Source organism: Oculina patagonica, chromosome 13, assembly GCF_052425735.1.
Source record: "Oculina patagonica isolate OP01 chromosome 13, crgOcupat, whole genome shotgun sequence".
Lineage (NCBI taxonomy): Eukaryota > Metazoa > Cnidaria > Anthozoa > Scleractinia > Oculinidae > Oculina > Oculina patagonica.
In genome coordinates, this window is record NC_135770.1 from 15,273,429 (window position 1) to 15,289,812 (window position 16,384).

Here is a 16,384-nt window from a genome sequence, read left to right on the forward strand (position 1 = left end):
AAAGGACTCTCTCACTGACGTCACACACAGTGAAGGCGAAGTTCTTGTTCAAGATCCAATGGCGGTTCTGTTGAGCCGTATTCAAAACCACAGGAGGTCAGCGGAGAACAGTATGGCCAGTGAAGGAGAGCTGTTAACAGAGCATCTGCGCATGCCTGATCTAAGCCAAGGAAAACGCGGAAAAACAGACGGTGGTGAAATAGGTAAGTGATAAGCCATCACATGCAGCTTGGCGAAAAGAGTTCGCTTTAAAAACGTGAACTGCAAAAAACCTTAAGTATACCACCTTTCGGCATTTTGTGATCGTTTATCGGAAGCTATGACCATTTTAGTATTAAAGTTTTTTCAACATTAACAGACGTGACAGCCTATACTTGTTATTGTCTATTTTCAGCCCCTGGGAACATCTCTCCCGGTGAAGTAGTGTGGGAACCGTCAAGTATAAAGAGAGAGCTTGACCCCGTGCCTGCTGAATTCACACTTGATGATGTGGATGAGGATAAAGAGCAAATTCCCGCAACAATCGTACACGAAGTTGCACCGACAACTGCCAACGGAGAGCCGAGACACGATGATCGTTCTCTTCATGCGTCGGACTTGTTACCAGGAACACTCGGAACGGACATTGCTTCCCCCGCGTTTGGACAACAACGCTCTAAGCCGAGAGTAATTCACATTGAAGAACGGGAGAGTGAACCGTCTGGGTCACATTCACAAAAGACTTATTCACTGGACGAGCGCCACAGAGAGTACTCCGGTTCTACTGAAGATAAACAGGTTCCTGCGGATTTAAGCGAGTTACACTTTACGAGTAAAAAGAATGGTGTTGCTGGAGCAGAAGCCGAAGAACCACAACAACCTACTAAAATACAAGTGACATTGCCTTCAATTGATGATGCTCATGAAGAAAGCTCTGTAGCTAGCGAACATCCTGTTTCTATTGAACAAGACACTTTTGGTGACGTGTCATCTATTTCTGGGGGTGATTTTTGACCAAAATTATAACAATGACAATTATGTGTATTAAACTTATGGTTAAAAGCATCGAACCTGTTGTATATCTTTGTTTAGGGTGTTTTCCGATCTTTGTGTTAAGGTTTGCATTCAGAAATTTAAATTAGAAGCTAACTGTGGTATCTCCATCATTTGACTTCTTACGTGTCTCCAGGCAAAAGACAGACAAAGTAAACATGTAGAAGGCGCCATATCCTCGCCTCTCTCTCATGCCCGATCTTTGCTCTTCCGAGTGGTTGGGGGAACTTCACCATATAAACCTGTAAGTTTGTGCCGCCCCAAAAGCATGATTGGAAAGCTATACTCATGACATGTCTCTGTGTTGTTCACCTGGACCGGTTGTTCAAAGGGTGGATAACGCTATCCACAGGATAAATCAAGTGTAGAGAAACCTGCCAAAAAGCCATCCACTGGATAGTAATTTATTCTGTGGATGGCGTTTTTCCGTCCATTGAAAATAGAACAAGAGATTCACGGGAGATGAAATTATCGCTTGTATGCGCGGAGCAAGTGAATAAGATGCCTTTTTTTTTCCACTTAGGTGAGGTTTTCAAGAAAAGACGGTTTATTCTCTCGAGAATAACATTCCATGCGTGCAGCGGTTTTTCATTTTCAAGCAGGTTTGAATATTCTTAAAGATGACAAATTTTGTTTCAGAATAAAAACAAACGCAGTTGGTTTTTGTTGTCGATCATGATAAATGATCATGATGATGTGCGACTCGGGAGACGAAGTTTTTAGAAGTCAAAGCAGCAGCCGTCTGGAAGTTCCTTCACAACATCACAGAATGAAAGGTAACGTTGAGCGGCACGAAAATACAGTATTATAAACCCTGAACATTGTGTAGTTCGCCTTCATGATAAGTGTATAATTAAGTGTCCAAAAGGTATTGACAAGAGCAGTCGCTGCTATTTGTCACCAAAATACCATGTGACTTAAAGGATCAAGCATCTTATGTGATCTCCTCTTTAAAAAAAAATATCATTTAGAAATGCAGCTCCAGAGAAAAGCTAAAACAATTTCGGAACATCAAGTACAGTGGGAAATATGTGAGGTACTGAGGAGATATTTAACGGTAAACCCCATTGTTTTCTCTCCCATTGTTATCGGCTGTTGTGTCTCCGTTGTCCCTTGTTAGTAAAGCCGCCCAGACCTTTTCATTCACTGTGTTGTTGGAGGTGGAGCTTTGGAATATTTCTAACAAAAAACAAAACGGGGCGAAATGTAAAATAAGTTGTTCAAAAAGACACTTAGGGACGGACCAGTATCTACCTGAAAGGAGGTGGGATGAAAAAGTTTCCTCTGCAAACATTTTCGAAAGACAAGCTATTTTTATACATATCGTGTTTGCAAGCAATTCATTTTGTCTTTTTAGGCCCTGTAAACAATTATTTAATTTTTTTTTTCATACTCCCACTCCAGAATAATAATAGTCCGTCCCTTATCTCACCAATAGGACTTCCTTGGTCGGAAGCGAGCCGTTGTTTTGTTTCTGAGCGTTTAGAATGAGACTTTGCGATGAACTTTCCTGTTGTACTTCAGTTTTGTCAACAATGACCTCCAAAAGTTTTGACGTCACAATGTAAAGCTAAAAAAGCGCGAGGACAACCTTACGTATAATTAGCGCGCGCAACCTCGTTCCCCAGGCCTCTCTCCTTTTCCTCCCCAAGTCTTGGACTTGTTTTGCTGAATACAGCTATCACGATTTCCTACAGGTGCGACTCAGAGGGAATTGGAAATTTTCTTATACACAAGGTCGGAGAACAAGGCCGTATTTGTGGCTAAGCTCGCTAGAGATACAAACTGGCATTTTCTCGTAAACTAGCGCGGTGACGTAGTTCAGTGAATCATAGTCTTTCTATAGAAGGTGCATGGACGTTTTCCGCGTCGGAAACATGAATCATCACCGAAAACGCGAACATCTCACAACCGAGAGAACACGCGAGCTGCGTCACTTGCAGCGTGTGGTCATATTGATTGAAACAATTACACGCAATATTGCATGTACTGTTTCGCATGCAGTTAGGCATTTTATCCAGTGTACTGTTTTTCTTAGCTCTTGTCCTGTAATTTTCGTCCCGTTGATTTTGCCTCATACTCGACTCCCTACTCGTTATAAAAGTCGTTACAAGAACCTGACGCCATCACTGCGTAGGTCGCAAAACAACTTGACAAGCACTTGTATGTATCAACATGCAACTGTCCTGCAAACTCCTTCTTAGCAATATTTCTTGTATTACGTAGAACAATAGCTATGACACGTAGTTTTATTTTTGTTTAGACGTCTGTGTTGATATATCATCTTCATTATGATGATTTTTTGTTTTTTTTTTTTTTTTTGGGCAACATGCATGGGAGCGTGCCTATTGTTGCTTAGCAACAATATATCTCGGATCAAGAGGTGATTGCGACCAAGAGAGGTTCTTTATCAACCAAAACAAAATTCAGTTGCGCTCCCCTTGGTCCGTCCCCTTGTCATCAGCCAATGAAAATTTTCTTGTTTTTGTGCCGTGTGTGGGCTCGCTTTCAAGGGCCCTGGGTCCGTGTGTGTGTGTCGATTTATCGAGCGTTCTCATTGGTCAATTTCAGCGAGACAGCATTGCCGTAAGTGCGACAACTTGATAGCCCAGTTGCGAAACTGTCGGGACATAAGAGATTTGAAGTTTCGTCATTACCCAAAATCGCCTTCCGTTGTTCTGATCCGGTGCGTTAAGTTCAGTTAAAGATAGTTTATTTTCGCCTGAAAATGGGTGATACCGATGGAAAATCAACAAAGCCATTTAAACAACGGAAAAGTTTTGGTAAGCCATTTGGTGATGTAATTTGCATGCGGTAGCTTTGTTGTTGTGTTGTTGTTCGACTGTGCAAAACGTTATGTAAGATACGTCCTTTCTCTTAATTTAGTAAGTCGTAGAGATGAAGTGGCTGGAATCAGAGCGAAGTTCCCGTCCAAAATACCAGTAAGTACGATTTAGCGAGTATTTAGACATCATCACAGCGATTCGCTGTAATCTAACTACTCTTCGAGGTAAACAACATTGTGAATTTCATTTGTTTAATGTTGGTTGCTTTGTTACAGGTTATAGTCGAAAGATATCACAAAGAAAAAGATCTTCCGTTACTCGACAAGACGAAATTTCTCGTCCCTCAAGAGCTGACTATGAGCCAGTTTGTTACTATAATTAGGTAAGTCGCTAAAAACCATTGTTTGCCATTTTGAAACTGGCTTGAGCATGAACGGAACCCGTCCGTTGTGAGCACGTTCTTGAGTTATTCGAACACTTCGCCTCTTGAAAAGGTCAGCTGGCGCAAGTAATAGAGCTCTATAGCTCGCAGAAATGGATAAACACGAAACGAGTATTCACATGCTAGTGGGTGAGTTCAACAATCTATTTGTAGTTTAATTTTCTATAATAAATTGGTCGAATGTTATAAGTACGTACGCCTAGAAATTCGTGAAGTTGGTTTAAGTGACAGCTTTATGGGGTCACGGAAACTGTTCCTGTTAATCGACATTTTTTTTCTTGCACGTGTGGCGTGTTGCTTCAGATTTACGTGCAGAAACACCATGCTGTGTCTTGATCATAACAATACCAGCGTGCATCATGTTGCTTTCAATGCTAATTGAAGAGTTGCTGCGGTTAACATTCAGCACTTTTCAATTTAGCAAATCACGAATGAAATTTGACTTCTGCTGACTGAGCTGAAATTGCAAATGTCATTTAAAATAGCTACAGTTTGTAACGCATTAGTTACACTGGTAATTTTATATATCAATAAGCATTGTTCTTCTTATCATCAAATGTAGACAATATACAGTAGACCACTGCCAAGAAATGTAGCAATAAACAATAACCACGCTTATTTTCCGTCGAACGCTTAATCAGGATCTATTCCGTGTAGATTTGCAAGTGTGAGCAGGCTCCGAGTGTTAAAAAACTTAGTAATGATATAATTGTAATATTGAAATCATTCTGTTTAGGGTATTTCATATGTCGTTAGCCAATTTTTCTCAAAAATGATCTTATTATATGACCTTTACAAAAAAAAGGAAAGAAAAAAAAACTCAGGGTCTAGAAATTGACACATACAAAATATCATATTCAAGATGTGTGCTAATCTGACCTGATGTGGCACATGATATTATGGAAGCTAATTTTAGGTTGATTTTTTTTTTTTTTCATTTTTGCAATGTTTATCAAACCTGCAAAAAGAAAAGAGCCCATGTGTTAAAGTTCTCACACTGTGTGACCAGTCATGTTTTCCTAAAACAGTTATGTTATGTGTTAACTCAAGTCATATTTCCATGCACTGCAGTTACTTGTTGTGATTTAAAGGAGCTATGTCACGAAAGGCACATCTTCAAAATTGGCCATTTTTAAGCGATGACGTAATCACTTATTGCCATGGCACGACGGGCGCTTTTATTCTGTCGCGATCGAACAGAAATCAAGTTTAACTTAAAACAAGAAAACGCCGCGTAGAACACAAAATCCAAATACTCCCGTGCAGTTAGAATGGAACACTACAATGTATAAACGAAGGAGATAAATTATAAATGATGGGATCTATTAGATTAAGTAGACAGAAATTTCTAATGCTTATAATATAAAGGGCCGCTGTGAGCAAGAGACCGTTTGACCTTTCTTTAAAAGCTTGCTAGCGCGTATCGTATGTCGTTCGTCAAATGTCACACTATAATATAACACAATCTCTGTTGAGACAACATAGGGAAATCTAAAAAAAATTTAGAATATAAAATAAAATATAACTGTTGTTCAATTGAGCAAATCTACAAAGAAAATGTATTAATTGCATCTTTTGCCTGTGAATTTATAAGTACTGTATTTATTTAAATTCAATCAGATCTTAACTATGCTATGCTATTTATACAATCACTTACATTGCTTCTTATGTTTGAAAAATGTAAGCTGCAGTTAGAAAACAGTCTTTTTCACGCACAAGGTGTCAGCTACTTTTATTTACTTAAAGTTTTTGACAAATTTCCTCGAAATTATGTAATACCCCTTGTGAAACGTCATCGCTTTTGCATGCATTGTGTGCCGTTTATTTTCAAGTTTGTTAGGCTGTGTATAGGTGATGCACATTTGTTTATTTACTGAAATGAATAAATCTTTGAAGCTTGTAGTTTGCTTGCTTTAAAATAAAGAGACTGACTCTTTTATAAAAAATAATCTGATATTAAACTAACCATTGTACATGTGCTTGATTGATTATGCATGTTCAAATGCAAGTGGTGACATGTTACATGCAGTGTGCTGATGTTTTAGTGTGTAATACATTTTGAACACAGTGCCTTGATCCAGTGTACATGTAGCAATTTGTTCCAGTTGTTATAAATGTCTGTGACCATTTCCAATGTTATTTACCCGTATATAAAAATACCAAGTATACAAGTGCTGTCATTGGTTTAAGCATACTTTATGAAAATAGAAAGCATGTAGGTTACGAATGCTTTTGCCATCATCTGCCATTTGTGAACGCATGCAGCTTATAGATCATTTCAGATCTAGCTTTTTTCACAAACCAAAGGAAAAAATTTCGCAGTTAAAATTGTAGTACACATCTACCATAAAGTTAATGATAAGACCTCAAGTGGTGCTTGACGTGTAAAACATAACATGTTGTTGAGGTAGTTGTGTGCGATTCATCACCCCATTCTGCATGCGCATCTTAAGATTAAATCTTGTGTGAATCCATTTATTTCTCTACATATGTCAGTAAAACTTAATTATAAAACAAATAAAAAAACCTTTACTACACTTCTGTTATAGAGCACTCAAGGAAGTGAGGAGAGCACTTGGAAGTTGAAAGAAACACTCACCTGTGACTTGTGTTTCATCCTACATGTCTTTCATGTTCTCGTCACTTGTTTGTGTGCCTTGAAACAGAACAAAGCATGGTTGAGGCTTTTTTATTTGTTAAATGTTGTTTATTTATAATTTTTTTTTTCAGGAATCGCATGTCATTATCCTCGACACAAGCTTTTTACCTTATTGTGAACAACAAAAGTTTAGCAAGCATGTCAATGACAATGGCAGAAGTTTACAAGGAGGAAAAAGATGAAGATGGATTTCTTTACATGGTTTATGCTTCTCAAGAAATGTTTGGCTCATGACAAGCACAGGAATGATGAACTCAGATACTTGTATAATATGTTGCATGTCAGTTGCAGCATCTTGACGCACTTTAATCACTGGAACAAATGCCTCAACATCTCCGCGAGACGATCAAGTACTTGAATCCAAGATCTGTGACCCTGAGTCTGGAAAGTGCATAATGTGTGTGCATTTCTTTTATGTGGAAGACCTTAAATATTAAGGGTACTGAATTTGTAGCAGTTATGTTTCGCTTAACAGATTTATTGTTTATGATTTGAGCAATCCAACTGAACTTCCTGTATTATTAAATTTATATAGTATGCAGCTTTTTTGTGTAGCAGGACAGGCATATTATTCTTTCCATAGCTATTCCTGCTGAATTTATGACTGGAGGGATGATTTGCAAATGTCTCATAGTTACATGACAGTAGTTAGTGAGGTAAACATCTCAGTCTGCTAGGAAAGGTACCCATAGCAAGGTACAGGTTATGCGTCTCATTTGCAATCTCTTGGTGTTACTTTAACTCTTTTATTGCCAAAACTGAAATAGCTCTTCTCCTTTACTGATTACTTCACATTTACTGTTAGCCCTGAGAATTTGGTGGCACATGTACACGGTCAACCCAACTTATGATCCCCTGATAAGTGAGTTGATGATTTCCTTATTTCTTATCACCTTCTTTCCTTAAGTGTACTGATATTGTAAGGGGAAATTAAAGGTCAATCACTCCTCAGAACTAAAAAAGTTCATTTGTTTGCACATTTCTTAAGATCAAGTAGGACTTTTATTTAATTTATTTTTATTTGAAATGTATAGTGCACTGAGTACGAAAGTGAAGAGGGGCAGTTTGTATAGAGTGGGATTGCACTGTTTTCTGAATGAACAAATTAACCATTCATCTTACTCTTAATCTTAAACAGCTTAAATTTAATTTATTTAAGCCTAAATTAACACAAAAGTACATGTATGACTAGTTTTAGGGTAATTTTTAACTAATATGGGAATTATAATTTTATGCGGTTTTTGGGGGTAGCACCAAGGGAAAACTGTTTTTTAATAGGTTCAGATCATGTTCCATTAGAATTTAGAAAATGACTGGTCGCAGAAACTTGAGAAGTAATATTATTGGCTGCCATGAATTACAGTTGTGACATAAGCACCATCAGTCAGATATCTCTTGTTATTCACTGATCCCCTGTATCATGTGATGATTATGACGACTTGCACTCCAGAGGTCTGTCAGTCGGGTCCAACTGTAGTGTCCGTTATATCTATTGTTACTCGCATGCAGAAAATTGATAACTGGGTAAATTATGAATAATCAGAGACAATGGTCTCTATGAATGCAGTATGGAAGTTTTCAATGTGAATTTGAGATGTCAGTCAAGCTAGTTAGCAGGGAATGGAAATTAAGAGATGGCAATAAATATTACCGGTATTTTATAAGGCTACCAGCCATGTTGCTTGTCTAAACCCCTGCCCTGGCAGAGCCTTTTTAATAGGTCAAAAATAATAAATAGTATTTAATATTCCGTTCTCCAGTGTCAGTTGTAGTAATAGTTAATTTATTACCAATGAAGGGCTTTGGGCTGTTTTTCGTAAGAGTAGCAAGTGTATTAAACCATTTTAAAAACTTTAAACGTTTCACAAATTTATTCTGAAGAGCAGCACTTTGAAGTTTGCTTTAGAAATTATCTGTCCTTTATGATTCCCAGAGTAAAGAAATGATGACAAAAACGTCAACGTGCTGCCAATCAATTAAGCTGTCTTTCTCAACTATTGTATTGGAAGACCAACCAAATCTGGCTAGATTTCGTTTTAATTTTGTTACATTCAGTAACTTATGTTTTACTAATTAATGTACTTGAAATAAACTTGTTTTGAGTACAACCAGTTTTGTGATGAGTATTTGAACCATGTATTTTATACAATCCCAAGCAGGAGCCAGTCCCAAGTCATTCCTATTTGGACACATGGTTCAACATTGTGAGTAATATTGTTATGCCTCCTGAAATTGTTGCGTGGAATGTTGCAAAGGCAAAATCTCATTCTACTTTTGCCATGTCGCATTGAGTGCAACAGTTTCAATGTTATGTCCACTATCAACATCATTGTACCAAATGGTGTGGTAGAACTATCAGGCATTTTCTGTCTTTTAGCCATCTAATAAATCTCTCACAGCTCACCAAACAGCGATATGTTTCTAATATGTCTGAGAGCAAAAACCCATTTTGACCATCTTGCTGCTTTAGTGTTCTATAAAATGTCGCATGTGGCCACATCAAGCATAAAGATAGATAAAACAAGTGCATTCATTGCACGGGAAGGAGCCAGCTTCGGCCCGCTCAGATTTTACTTTTCTCGTCTTCATATATTATGAGTGATTTAGAAGGTTAAAATAAGTATCTCCCTTTTATTTCTCATCCGTTCTTTCCTTCCCATTGTTTCTTGTTCTAATCTCTCGCAGTGCGTCATGGTCCAAGGCTCGACCATTGTTCAGCTGGTTACCCAGCGAGAAATTATGTAAATATAGAACAATTGTCACCTTGTTGAAAACTCTTGATTTCTCTCGTCGTTGGAGATATCGCTATGAAATGATTTGTAAAAGCCGTGAAATGCCTGAATGGGTGATCTGTGCGGTTCATGTAATCCTGTTTGTGTCAAAGTCTTCAACTCTGGCGAACTCGCTAAATTCACAGAGTCAAAATGCCATCAACCCGCGAAATTCAAGCACAGAAATTCCAAGAGAAGGTAAGGAGTTTGTAGATATTTCCCTTGCTAAAGCATGTAGTGGCGTTTGATAAAGATAAGACGTGTTTAGCTTGTATTCTGAGTACATGCTTGAACAACTTCTTGTGGAGTATTAACTGATCCGCATGTGGTTAAACTTTATTTGTTTAAGTCCTTTTGTTTCCTGCTCTAAGGTAATTAACACATAGTTGAAAACGCCGCAAGCTGTCATGTATTTTTAATTTGTAATCCGATTGAAATTTCCTGAATTTTCACCAAGTCAAAACTATGTAAAGTCAACCGAATGTCAAACAATAGAAATCGAAGTTTTTAGTGCCAACCGAAAGTTCTATAATCGCTAAACTTAGCATAATAGTTTTCCCTCTATGCGGCAAGAATTGTAAATGCTCTTTTGTGTTACTCACAGAAGTCGTATCAATTTTGATACCCGTTGCAAAACAAGAAATTGGGTATGGAGTTTTGCATTTAAAAAAATACGGAAAACTTAATATGTTCTCAGTTGGGGGAAAACTTCATTTGTGCTTGATAAGAGTAAGCTTAAATCGTCATAGAACCGCGCGATCACGGCTTCTTTTGTGTTTTATCGCTAATTGCAATTGACCTGGTTGCATTAATTCACACATCGATCAGTTTAAAGCAAATGAAACATTGCAAAGTTGATGTTGTTCTGATGTCAGTAGTGGAACAACTTACCTGTAGACCTAAGACAAGCATCTTCACTGGCCGATTTCAAATCTAAACTAAGTCGGCACAGTTTAAAGTAATATCTAATTTTTAAGTAAATTTTAGACACGGCCTCCATGAAAAGCAGACTTTTCTTTTGTTATTTTGAATTTGTTGTTATTAAATTTTTGTAGTTAGTTAGATAGGTAGATAGTCCAGTAACTTAATTGACTGATGGAAAAACCGTGTATAAATAAAGTTATCTTATCTTATCTCTTGGTGCCATATACTGAGAGTAATTACTCTATTTACCTTCTTTCAGTATGGTTTACCTCCTTTCCCACTTCTCACCTTTTCATAAATCCTGCTTCCCCTCATTTCTGGTAGCACTTAATTACTCTATAAGCCCTTCCTACCTTATTTTTTTTCCGAGTCCCCCCCCCCCCCCCCCCTTTGCATCTCCTTAATCCCAATTTTTTAATTGGTTTTCTTTTACTAAGGTGAAACATGTCAGTTCCATAACACGAATTCATTGACCAAGTCACCTTGTAAAATGCCCTGTGTGAAGGATGATGATTGCATAAATCATGGACAGCGCACATGTTGTCCAACTTTGCCAGGTAGCAGCTGCATCAGGGAATGTTTGGCAGTGGAACGTAACTCTGAGAGAACAACAAAGAGTAAGTGTGTCCAACCAACAAATTATTACAAGCTAAAGTTTGCAATTATTTCAACTATAATCTGATTGTTCTGAGTTAGGCAACCCAGGTAAACATGATGGGCAAAAACATTTTGCTGACAGTAATATGAAGTGCTTTTGTGATGACTGTGTGTTGATTGATTTTAGCAAAGGGAATTCTAACCAAACCTGCCCAAGCTCTGACATGAACACTTGTACTTTTGCACTTTGCATACCAGTAATAGCAACTGATTAAATTTGTTTTCTGACTCAAATCCTAGCCTGAGTCAGATACTTGAGTCTTCAACGATATCATCCCAACTCCTCGTTGATGAATATACGTAGAAGATAGGTAACTAAATAACAAGAATTGCTCTTAACCAAATGTCAATCCAGCCTGGTGGGTGGGGGGTCCCATATGAATGCTTGTCATCTTGCTGATGGGTATTCAAGATTTTGATCTCACTTAGGGTGTTGACAGGACAGATTGCCAATACCGGTATTTTTAGCTGTCAGGTTCTCTTGCAGGGTTGTGCAAATGCTGTGATGCTGTGTTAGCAGTCTAGATTGATCAGGCTAAGAGAAATAGTATCTTTTAGGGGTGAAAAAAACTTGAGCCGCACACAGAATAGTCTCCTTTGGGGGTTTAATTCAACTGTTCAAATGAGCATCCCTCATTTCATGTGGGAGTCCCCCAGGCATTCCGGTCATTTTAAATAATATATTAGTTAGCTCAAATGACACTTTAGTTACTGTGAACAATGCTGACTCAAGAATGGACAGCTCTTAATTTATTGTCAGTAAGGGTAACAATATGTTGTATATATTTGCAAGATGAATCAGAAATTTGACCTAGACTTGACTTGTGAACAGACTTGACTCCATAGCAACTAATTTTTATTCATTTTATTTACTCAAGCATGTATAGATGTTCGCAGCAGAAAACGTTACATTGTTGGTGAAACATTTGTTATGGAAGATAAGTGCTGTACATGTCTTGCTGGCAGAATCAACTGCGCTTCAGCTATCAAGACTTGTCATCTAGGTAAGAAACTTCAAGGGACCCATGAACCCATATGCCTTCTTTCACCATTATATCTAGTGATACTGATTTATCATCCATAGTTTAAGGCACCCCACTCCACAATGAAAAGGACTGATTTCATCACATTTTTAAAAGACCACTAAATCATGTACAACTGTGATGGCAAAGTGTGAAATATATAGTTTATTGCAACTTAATTAATAAAAAAAATATAAATTTTAAAAATTGATAATTGATCAGAAAACAAAACTCATCTCTGAACAAGAGGGTAAATTGAAGATCATCCATCAGACTTACTGGGTCTAAACCAAACCATTTAGGGGTATAGAATGGTACCTTCAAAAACATGGGTCTCAGGAAAATTTTGGCCTCATCTTGAAATCTTGGCTTTTAAAATAAGCATCTCGGAATCTGGGGCTTGCCAAGACTCTAAATTATGATGGACATCCTTGAAAATATCTTTCCATCTTGTTTTTGACTACCATCCTTCCTCTGATATCCATTTTCTTCATCTTGTAAATTGGCCAAGATCTCTTTAGTACAGTTACCAAAGTCTCCATTTACAGGCTCCTGCATTGAACAGTTGTTATATTTCCAGTAGTTTCTTTAGTCCTTAGTACTGATCCAGAAAACACTGACAAAAGCACAATTTAATAAATTTTTGATATTGTTTTTCTTGCAATCGGAAAAATTAGTACTCGCCAAATTCGACTCCCAAGTATTCAAGAAATTAAGTATGTGCGAAAATTAGTAAGAATAAGGAAGTCATTGCCATGAGCTTTAGAGGCAATGGCTAAGAACTTAATTAGTACCATTACCTCAAAATCTTTGGTACTTAGAGTCTAAGGCTCGGTTTTTTTAGAAGTAAAGAATTGGTCTCGAAATTTAAAACCAGGGTCTGGCAGTTTCACAAAGTCTTGAATTTTCCATTCTATACCCCTCCAATTCTACACAGACTGTTGATGTACCAAGAGAAGCAGGCCTCTAAGTAATCAATTATTCTCTATTAAATCATTTCAGGTTGCTGGAAAAACTCAAAATATTTTAAACATGGTGAATCAATTGCATCAAGGTCCTGTCACAATTGGTACGTATATAAGGTATCACACTGGGTAGGTTTAATATGCCTTTCTAGATCATATTGCAAATTATAACCCACCAATTAATTTTTGCGCACGCTCATTGGACAATTTAACGCATCACGTGGTACAAAATCAGACAACGGCTATCAGCGAATATACCCCGTCCGATTTGATATCTGTCACCCAATTTTGCAGTCAAGCACAAAACAAACAAATGAAGTCACCTTATTCAATTCTTACTTTTAATGAAATCACAGAGTTAAAAATCACGTAAACCAATCAACTTACATTTTGTTTCAAAGATAGAAGACGGAACTAATAAAAAAATTGAGTATATTTGTGTATAATTTGATAATTTGTCATTCAATTTTTTATCACATTTAGAGTAAAATGACTTTAATTCTGCATGATGTTCCAAAACATTGCCTGTAAAAAATGGCATTGGAGGTTAAAGCTTTCTTTGAACAAGCACTTTGTAGCCAATCAACACTTAAGCCATGCAAAAATGTAATATGAAAAAAAATCAGATGTCTTGGTTTAGTTGTTATTGATTTAAACGGTATATTTTTTAACAGCTCTTGTAACAATGGCTCAGTCATTTGCTCTTCTGATGTCAAGTGTCTTCAGGGTGAGTTAAAAAGCTGATGTCTACTGTCTGATGTGATTCTTATATGTTCTAATTACAATGCATAGACCTGATTTGCACCATCAGTGGATATTTTAATGAGAAAATAGTTTTTGATTACTGTTACATATACTGTGTCATGACTTCTTTTAGCTTTAAGAAGTTGTGTAAGGTCAGTTTACACATTTTATGCTTAGAACAACACTAAAAATCATTATAATGTTATTTTATTACTTTATCAACTAAACCCCAGTCTAAAATTTACAGGGAAATGCAGTTACAGAGGGAAATTGTATGGAGAGGGAGATGTAGTAGACCTTCAGGGAGGATGCAAAGAGTGGTAAGATTGATGAAAACACTGAAAAATCTCAGTTTATCAGTTATTGCTTTTTTATGTCAGTTAGTTTACTGAAGTAGGCAGAAATAACATATAGCCTCATACATTTATTTTCTGTCTTTGGTAGATGGTATATGAAGTAAAATACCCCCTCCTGTAAAATGAACCTTCCTTAACAGGTAGATAGTCATTATGGTGCAATTAAATGTTAGTGAGAGTACAAAGTGTATGTAGCTATCACTAAGTACATACTTTACCATCACTACTGATGTGATGTCACAACAGATCTCCAAGATAAAGATTCAAACTGGTTTTGTTTTTAAATTTGCAGTGTTTGCCATTCTGGCAGATGGAATTGTGTTGAATTAACTTGCTATGCTGGTAAGTGTAGGCTTTTTTTGCTAATTGCATTTTTAATTACGATGTCCTTTTAATTGATACGTTTATAAGTGATTGCATGCACTTGCCTTGTTGCACTTCAGTCCACTGCTGTTAAATCTGTCACTATTACTCAGCTGTCGTCTGAATAAAATGAATATTATTGGGTACAGTGATACCTGTCTGATTACAGCGCAGATTAAAGGTATCAAGCAGTAACTATCACAAGATGACATGTGCAGCTTTATTGCTTTACTGTATCTCAACCCACATTAGCTAATCAGGTTATAATTTTTTTTAATTGCAGCCAGGTCCAAGGCAAATCTTGGAGCATATTCACCAACTGAGTTTCTTTTAATGATCATGTGCACACTTCTTTCAAGTTCTTGTCGTTAGAGCTGTTTGTAAGTGACATTTCAAGGTTTAAAAACGATAGCCTTTCTATTCCTCTGCAATCAACTGCAGTCCTTCACAAAACAAAATTAAGAACGTACCGTGTATACAATCAATTTCTCGTTTAATTCAAAGAACTTTTTACAGTATGAGAAAGAATGTGTATTGAATATTAAGTGTGCGGGTGTGAAAATAAGGAGAATCATTTCTCTGTGAAGCTTGGAATAAAACATGAAGCTTGCTATTTTCTTATTTGGTGACAGTTTTTTACAGTTCTTTCAGTGTGGTTATAACGTTTTGTAAGTGTAGCAAGGAACAAAAAAGAAAAAAAAGGAAAGAGAACTATTTTTTGAATATATTGGAAATTGTGATTTCTTTTAATATTCCACTTTTAGTGAGTGTTTGTAATTTTCTGTACATTTTGCAAAACATGAAGCTGTTGTACATATCACATGTAAATAGATGCATTAAATGATCTCATATATGTTCTTACAGAAAAAGCGTGAGTTTTCTTCATAATGTCTCGTGAGATATGTTGATCATACTCTTAGTGACATCACATCTCAGTGGTGTACATTTACATTTAGTTTTCACAACGCTTCGAATCCTGTACATTTAAGTGGGTGTGACCGCCTGGAGTATTTCGTTTAAAAGAACAAATTTAAGATTAAGAACGAAATTGACTATGTGAAAACAATATTTTAATATGTCCAGAAGGAAGAAACCCAAGGCTCTTGGATCTTTCAGTGTGACGCATGCTGGGTGAATTTAACCAATTTTTTTTTTTCTTCGAGTTACTAGCCTCATCCAACTTTTCCATTCTCACAGAACATTATTGCATTAAATAGAAACTCAGTAAAAAAAGTCCGAGTTCCAGATGGGAACTCGACCCTCGGTAATCTAGTCGGATGCTCTAACCACTGAGCTACTGGAGACTCCTTGGTGAGCTGGACAGAAAGAACAATTATCATGATTTATACCATGCCATAGAAAATACAGCCAATCAGAATACAGGAAAGCTGTTGTATATTCGACGGTATTCAACCCAACCTTCCCATCGTGCGCTGCGATCTTATTCTCGATGAAATTTAGTGAGCGTATAGGGGGGGTTTTTTCCCCGCTCTTATTTTCTATGGCATGGTATAAAATAGTTACACAACACTTTCTCGTGGTATACTATGGAATATCCCACTTGTCACTTGTATTTTCTTCGTATACACACTCGTCTAAAGGCTCGTGTGTATACCGAGAAAATACAAGTGACTCGTGGGATATTCCATAGTATACCACTCGA

The 16,384-nt window shown here is 37.0% G+C and overlaps 3 protein-coding genes across 3 annotated transcripts in view; all 3 read left to right on the forward strand.

Moving 5' to 3' along the window:
* The window catches only part of LOC144634271 (uncharacterized), a 56,849-nt gene extending 55,707 nt beyond the window's left edge, over positions 1-1,142 (forward strand). The window contains 2 exon segments of the mRNA XM_078493182.1: positions 5-203; positions 395-1,142. Of these exon segments, the coding sequence (XP_078349308.1) occupies positions 5-203; positions 395-993 (798 nt within the window). The 3' untranslated portion in view covers positions 994-1,142.
* Positions 1,143-3,612: 2,470 nt separating this feature from the next.
* LOC144634289 (microtubule-associated protein 1 light chain 3 gamma-like) lies at positions 3,613-8,674 on the forward strand. Its single transcript, XM_078493208.1, has 4 exons — positions 3,613-3,815; positions 3,919-3,974; positions 4,094-4,200; positions 6,991-8,674. The coding sequence occupies exons 1-4, from the start codon at positions 3,761-3,763 to the stop codon at positions 7,151-7,153; spliced, it is 381 nt and encodes a 126-aa protein (XP_078349334.1). The 5' UTR covers positions 3,613-3,760; the 3' UTR covers positions 7,154-8,674.
* A 490-nt stretch (positions 8,675-9,164) lies between these two features.
* Positions 9,165-15,600, forward strand: LOC144634282 (uncharacterized). The gene is made up of 8 exons (XM_078493202.1): positions 9,165-9,888; positions 11,052-11,231; positions 12,150-12,275; positions 13,296-13,362; positions 13,933-13,985; positions 14,250-14,322; positions 14,651-14,700; positions 15,005-15,600. The coding sequence occupies exons 1-8, from the start codon at positions 9,732-9,734 to the stop codon at positions 15,091-15,093; spliced, it is 795 nt and encodes a 264-aa protein (XP_078349328.1). The 5' UTR covers positions 9,165-9,731; the 3' UTR covers positions 15,094-15,600.
* The last annotated feature ends 784 nt before the right edge of the window (positions 15,601-16,384 follow it).

Excerpts from the sequence above, each read along its gene's own strand:
- LOC144634282 (XM_078493202.1), top strand. The coding sequence starts at position 9,732 with ATGATTTGTAAAAGCCGTGAAATGCCTGAATGGGTGATCTGTGCGGTT. Across the intron at positions 14,323-14,650 it reads CAGGGAGGATGCAAAGAGTG|TGTTTGCCATTCTGGCAGAT; the intron begins GTAAGATTGATG and ends TTAAATTTGCAG. Across the intron at positions 14,701-15,004 it reads TGAATTAACTTGCTATGCTG|CCAGGTCCAAGGCAAATCTT; the intron begins GTAAGTGTAGGC and ends TTTTAATTGCAG.
- LOC144634289 (XM_078493208.1), top strand. The coding sequence starts at position 3,761 with ATGGGTGATACCGATGGAAAATCAACAAAGCCATTTAAACAACGGAAA. Across the intron at positions 3,816-3,918 it reads TAAACAACGGAAAAGTTTTG|TAAGTCGTAGAGATGAAGTG; the intron begins GTAAGCCATTTG and ends CTCTTAATTTAG. Across the intron at positions 3,975-4,093 it reads AGTTCCCGTCCAAAATACCA|GTTATAGTCGAAAGATATCA; the intron begins GTAAGTACGATT and ends GCTTTGTTACAG.